The sequence below is a fragment of the Hesperophylax consimilis genome, chromosome 15 (genome assembly GCF_061612785.1).
Source record: "Hesperophylax consimilis isolate HC1 chromosome 15, BYU_Hcon_1.0, whole genome shotgun sequence".
NCBI lineage: Eukaryota > Metazoa > Arthropoda > Insecta > Trichoptera > Limnephilidae > Hesperophylax > Hesperophylax consimilis.
Window position 1 is genome coordinate 84,628 of NC_142850.1, and position 7,077 is coordinate 91,704.

The 7,077-nt window shown below is 34.8% G+C and overlaps 1 protein-coding gene across 1 annotated transcript; it reads right to left on the bottom strand.

Moving 5' to 3' along the window:
* Nucleotides 1-472: 472 nt before the first annotated feature.
* LOC149417143 (periodic tryptophan protein 2 homolog) lies at nucleotides 473-3,416 on the bottom strand. Its single transcript, XM_089640548.1, has 5 exons — nucleotides 3,327-3,416; nucleotides 3,072-3,215; nucleotides 1,725-1,977; nucleotides 823-1,042; nucleotides 473-644 (listed from the first exon to the last, which is right to left on the bottom strand). The coding sequence occupies exons 1-5, from the start codon at nucleotides 3,330-3,332 to the stop codon at nucleotides 473-475; spliced, it is 795 nt and encodes a 264-aa protein (XP_089496674.1). The 5' UTR covers nucleotides 3,333-3,416.
* Between the last annotated feature and the right edge of the window lie 3,661 nt (nucleotides 3,417-7,077).

Genomic DNA, 7,077 nt, shown 5'->3' on the forward strand with positions numbered 1-7,077 from the left:
TAGTGTGCTACCAGTACTATCAGCAGCGTGCAAGTGACGTCAAACCAATAGTCAATGCGTAACATTGTGTGCGAACACTAGCAAAATAGTATGAAGGACACTCACGAGCAGCATGTATGCTACACGACAAACTCGAGTCGCTTGTAAGTATCTCCTTGTATGAATGGCCTTATTGTTACCAATGCCATCTATAAGTAACCTCTTAAACTACTATCTAAGATATCACACCTAGTATTTTATATTTAAGAATATTCTCAGAGGAGCAAATTCCCTTCAATAAAGCTCACCCAGGTTGTACCTGGATATAATTATGGTAAAAAAATTTAAAATAAAAACACAACAGGTTAATAAAATTAATAAAAATACTAGATAGAGATTGAGAAGTAAAAAAATATATAATTTATGTTTAGTTTTTTACACAATACATAATGCCTTTTCATATATTTTTTTAATTAAGATGCAAGTAGCCTATTCAAGTAGATTCTTCATCAACATCATCTTCTTCACTCTCCGAATCAGCAGTTCCTCTTCCACTAGATTCACTTCCCGAATGGTGCTCATCTACTTCCATTTGTTCTTCATTCTGTCGATTGCGTTTCCCGAGATCCTGAATGTATTGCATTGTATACTTGTTAAAATCGCAGCTGTAAAAAAAAAGACAAATTTGTAATTAAGATCTGGGGTTCAAATGTCAATTTCACCAGTTTCACAATTTCAGAAAAATGAACATTTGATGCCTCCATTCGACAGACAAGCATTCAATCATCGAGTCAGCAAGTAATAACAAAATATTATCTGTTTAATTGTGCGGGAAGAACTCACATTTCAGACAGCTGTTGATATTTTCTAGAAAGTGTTTTTTCTAAAGCCAGAAGTGTGGGCATAGCGAACATTCCCTGCAGACGAGAATTGTGTATTGTTGTCGCATAGCTGATCCAATGCAGGTATAACTCTATGTGGCGGCTGTCCTCAAACAAAGTGGAAATCGCTTTGAGAAGCCGGTGCAAGTATTCATCGGGAAGACTTGCAATAGTAAGCTGGACTGAAATAAATTAAAAAAACTAATAAATAAACAATAATTAATTTATTTGTATTAAAAACTAAATCGGTTGCAAGTTCGATGTTACAACAAGGTGTCTGCGGGAAAAGTTGAATTGTTTATATGGGAAAATAAATAATCTTCTACAGAAAAATATTATGGGAAAAAAAGTTGGAATTTAAAAAAACTTATTTATACATTTTACTTGTACCATCATGTAAAATAATCACCTACCGAAGTCAGCGCACTTTACCCCTGGACACCCTGTATAATAATTTAGTGATATTCCATTTATAGATGGTTTTTAAGAAACAAACAGGAAAGATCTGTTCCAGAGCATGGAAAATACTAAGTAATGTGAAACAGTGTAATTTTATTTATGTAACCCTTTGCTTGTCCTTAATTACTATTGATTTATCTGCCACCAATTCATAATTAATAATTAATGAAGAATTTGACGTTTTTAGATTGTGTTACAAAGAATTCGGATATAATAAATCAGATTTAAACATTTTTAAATATTTTAAAATGTCGAGTTAGACTCGACATAAGAGTAGACGGAAGTGACAGCGACAGCACTATGTAATTCTACTATTGTTACTGATTTATTGTAATGATTCGATTTATTTTGGGATGGTTTGCAGCCATAGGTATACAAAAGTATTAACTGTTTGTGCAAACTTACTATCACTGATAGATACTCGTTCAACAGCCTCCTGAATGATTTTCATCTCATTCAGCTGCAGAGCGGCCATCAAGGCCTCCGTCCACTCCTGCTTATTGAGGGCCTCCTTCACCATCTGAGGAGTGGCATTGAGCTGAAGTTCAAACGGCTGGAACACTCCACCTGTGTTCAGGGAATACTGCATCAATCCTTCTGTTGTAGCCACTGAGAAGCTCTGACCAGTGGGAGAGAATTGTACACAGAATACTCGCACCTGAAAGGATTAAATTAAAAATAGTATAATTTACATTGCTATAAAATTAAATTTATAAGGCTGATATCGTGCAGAACAGAACTAAGAAATAAGCAGGGATTTCAATTAGGGAGGCGGGTATGGGTACCGCCGCTCCGGAACCATTTATTGGATAACCGACACATCTGTCATAGGTCACCTCAAGCAGTTCGTTTGGTGACTTAACAGGGCTTGCCGGGTTCATGGGATGAGGTTTATCCGGATCTTGGCGAGCGACGCGTCTGTCCACCAAACGCATGGTGGGCCAGATCAGGAGACTGGTTGAGGGAGAACTTTTGACCACTCCAACAGGGCTTTTTCGGAACAACGCATTCATGAATTTGTAGCAGAAGAATCCAGATTAATTCATTAATAATAAGCAGCTCGACGCTACTTAGGTACGTACTTGCTACTTAGGTACGTACTCGCAGTCGAAATCAAAACAGAGCAACCTACGTACTACAAGCACCTACTTGTCTAACGACGACAATAATATCGCAAGTCGGTCTTTCACATTATGAGAACTCGCCAGAAGGTTCAAGTCTGCCGCCTAGGCATAATTGCCACGCCGCCGAAACTTCGGGAAAGGGCCAGACCGAGCGAGTGGCCTCGATTTAGTTGCCATTTAACTACCTGCTGTTGCCACCAGCCGAACAATATAAATAAGCCCGACGCAGCGAGCATAATTATTAGTATTCAGTATTTACTATCGTCAACAGCTGCTACCTACGAGTACTACGACCTAGTTTCGCGAACATTCCATAGTATTTGTGCATAAATAAACGTGAAATATTGTGAGTGTAAATCAGCTTTCAACTTATAAATAAACACTATACCTGAGTTGGAGAGATCTTTCATTTATACACCACGATAACCACAAATTCATATGTCTGTCACTCCTGGACACACTCCTTCTCCTTCTTTTACTAAAAATACCCTCCACACAGCATCCTAAAGATGACATAGGCCCCGAGGATAATTATTTTCCTCAGGGCCTCCTATGTGGAGCTAATGTAACAAAAAAGAAAATGGCATCTAAAAGAGCCTGATTGATTCTATAATATTATTTAACAAACCTCTGGTTTAAAGTTTCTATCGGCCATGTCGCCTTGCTTCACCCCTGGTAACCTTAGTTTAACATCGCCTCCTTCTAATTCACTCCTTTTCTCCACAAGCATCAGATTTCCAAATTCCGTCAGGTTGCGCCGACTCACAAAATCCTGAAAATATTCAATATTAATTTCTAAATAAAAACATTACATGGATGTAGGTTATAACATGTTATGTTAATGTGAATTTACGGAATTTGTAAAAATAAACTGTATACTTACGCCCATTGCATCTAATGATTTGTTTAATGTGATTTGGAATTTCTTTAAAAGTACTGATTCGTTAATACTGTAAATGCAGATATTCTTGGATTGTCCTCCGGCTAAAACACATTTCCCGTCAGCCGAATAACATAGAGATGTGTCCAAATGGACAAAATTCAATTGTATCAATGTCCAAATGGACAAAGTTCAATTGTATCAATGTCCAAATGGACAAAGTTCCAATGGATGAATGTCCAAATGGACAAAGTTCAATTGTATCAATGTCCAAATGGACAAAGTTCAATTGTATCAATGTCCAAATGGACAAATTTCAATTGTATCAATGTCCAAATGGACAAAGTTCATTTGTATCAATGTCCAAATGGACAAAGTTCCAATGGATGAATGTCCAAATGGACAAAATTCAATTGTATCAATGTCCAAATGGACAAAGTTCAATTATATCAATGTCCAAATGGACAAAATTCAATTGAATCAATGTCCAAATGGACAAAGTTCAATTGTATCAATGTCCAAATGGACAAAGTTCAATTGTATCAATGTCCAAATGGACAAAGTTCAATTGTATCAATGTCCAAATGGACAAAGTTCAATTGTATCAATGTCCAAATGGACAAAGTTCCAATGAATGAAGGTCTAAATGGACAAAGTTCAATTGTATCAATGTCCAAATGGACAAAGTTCAATTATATCAATGTCCAAATGGACAAAATTCAATTATATCAATGTCCAAATGGACAAATTTCAATTGTATCAATGTCCAAATGGACAAAGTTCAATTGTATCAATGTCCAAATGGACAAAGTTCAAATGGATCAATAACCGAATGGATAAAGTTCAAATGGATGAATGTCCAAATGGACAAAGTTCAATTGTATCAATGTCCAAATGGACAAAGTTCAATTGTATCAATGTCCAAATGGACAAAGTTCAATTGTATCAATGTCCAAATGGACAAAGTTCCAATGGATGAATGTCCAAATGGACAAAGTTCAATTGTATCAATGTCCAAATCGACAAAGTTTAATTGTATCAATGTCCAAATGGACAAAGTTCAATTGTATCAATGTCCAAATGGACAAAGTTCAATTGTATCAATGTCCAAATGGACAAAGTTCAATTGTATCAATGTCCAAATGGACAAAGTTCAATTGTATCAATGTCCAAATGGACAAAGTTCCAATGGATGAATGTCCAAATGGACAAAGTTCAATTGTATCAATGTCCAAATGGACAAAGTTCAATTGTATCAATGTCCAAATGGACAAAGTTCAATTGTATCAATGTCCAAATGGACAAAGTTCCAATTAATGAAGGTCTAAATGGACAAAGTTCAATTGCATCAATGTCCAAATGGACAAAGTTCAATTGTTTCAATGTCCAAATGAGCAAATTTCAATTGTATCAATGTCAAATTTTGGACAAAATTCAATTGTATCAATGTCCAAAGACAAAGTTCCAATGAATGAATGTCCAAATGGACAAAATTCAATTGTATCAATGTCCAAATCGACAAAGTTCAATTGTATCAATGTCCAAATGGACAAAGTTCAATTGTATCAATGTCCAAATGGACAAAGTTCCAATGGATGAATGTCCAAATGGACAAAGTTCAATTGTATCAATGTCCAAATCGACAAAGTTTAATTGTATCAATGTCCAAATGGACAAAGTTCAATTGTATCAATGTCCAAATGGACAAAGTTCAATTGTATCAATGTCCAAATGGACAAAGTTCAATTGTATCAATGTCCAAATGGACAAAGTTCAATTGTATCAATGTCCAAATGGACAAAGTTCCAATGGATGAATGTCCAAATGGACAAAGTTCAATTGTATCAGTGTCCAAATCGACAAAGTTTAATTGTATCAATGTCCAAATGGACAAAGTTCAATTGTATCAATGTCCAAATGGACAAAGTTCAATTGTATCAATGTCCAAATGGACAAAGTTCAATTGTATCAATGTCCAAATGGACAAAGTTCAATTGTATCAATGTCCAAATGGACAAAGTTCAATTGTATCAATGTCCAAATGGACAAAGTTCCAATTAATGAAGGTCTAAATGGACAAAGTTCAATTGCATCAATGTCCAAATGGACAAAGTTCAATTGTTTCAATGTCCAAATGAGCAAATTTCAATTGTATCAATGTCAAATTTTGGACAAAATTCAATTGTATCAATGTCCAAAGACAAAGTTCCAATGAATGAATGTCCAAATGGACAAAATTCAATTGTATCAATGTCCAAATCGACAAAGTTCAATTGTATCAATGTCCAAATGGACAAAGTTCAATTGTATTAATGTCCAAATGGACAAAGTTCCAATGAATGAAGGTCTAAATGGACAAAGTTCAATTGTATCAATGTCCAAATGGACAAAGTTCAATTGTTTCAATGTCCAAATGGACAAAGTTCCAATGAATGAAGGTCTAAATGGACAAAGTTCAATTAAATCAATGTCCAAATGGACAAAGTTCAATTGTATCAATGTCCAAATGGACAAAGTTCAATTGTATCAATGTCCAAATGGACATATTGATACAATTGAATTTTGTCCATTTGGACATTGATACAATTGAACTTTGTCCATTTAGACCTTCATTCGTTGGAACTTTGTCCATTTGGACAATGATACAATTGAACTTTGTCCATTTGGACATTGATACAATTGAACTTTGTCCATTTGGACATTCATTCATTGGAACTTTGTCCATTTGGACATTGATTCCATTTGGACATTGATTCATTGGAACATTGTCCATTTTGATACAATTTAACTTTGTCCATTTGGACATTGATACAATTGAACTTTGTCTATTTAGACCTTTATTCATTGGAATTTTGTCGATTTGGACATTGATACAATTGAACTTTGTCCATTTGGACATTGATACAATTGAATTTTGTCCATTTGGATATTCATTCATTGGAACTTTGTCCATTTGGACATTGATACAATTGAACTTTGTCCATTTGGACATTGATTCATTGGAACATTGTCCATTCGGACATTGATACAATTTTACTTTGTCCATTTGGACATTGATACAATTGAACTTTGTCTATTTAGACCTTCATTCATTGGAACTTTGTCGATTTGGACATTGATACAATTGAACTTTGTCCATTTGGACATTGATTCAATTGAATTTTGTCCATTTGGACATTCATTCATTGGAACTTTGTCCATTTGGACATTGATGCAATTGAACTTTGTCCATTTGGACATTGATACAATTGAACTTTGTCCATTTGGCAATTGATTCAATTTAACTTTGTCCATTTGGACATGATCTTTCAACTGTCAAAAAAACAAAATGGCATTTGATGACAAAGTTACATTTGAATTTCTCTGAAACAACCCGCCTTAAATCTTTTAGAAGTGAGCACTTCTTCCATGGGAACCTTATGTGCGGTTTTAATTAATACTCACTGCTAAAATGGAAAGTCTCCAATTAGCCTCCATAAAAAAGATGGTTTTTCTAAAAATACAACTTTATGGAGATTTTGTGACTGAGTTCGATTTGGATAACGATTCTTATCACTATTCCAATATTTCAGCCAGTTTGGTCCCATAGAACCTGAAAAAACTGCTTCTAAAGTTCGAACCCAAGTCTGAAATTAGCGTCCATAAAAATCATGATTTTTCTAAAAATACAACTTTATGGAGATTTTGTAACTGAGTTCGATTTGGATATCGATTCTTATCACTATTCAAAAAATTCAGCCATTTTGGTCGCATA

Coding starts and splice junctions, on each gene's coding strand:
- LOC149417143 (XM_089640548.1), bottom strand. Junction 1,978..3,071: donor ATAGAAACTTTAAACCAGAG/GTTTGTTAAATA, acceptor TAATCCTTTCAG/GTGCGAGTATTCTGTGTACA. Junction 1,043..1,724: donor ACGAGTATCTATCAGTGATA/GTAAGTTTGCAC, acceptor AATTTATTTCAG/TCCAGCTTACTATTGCAAGT.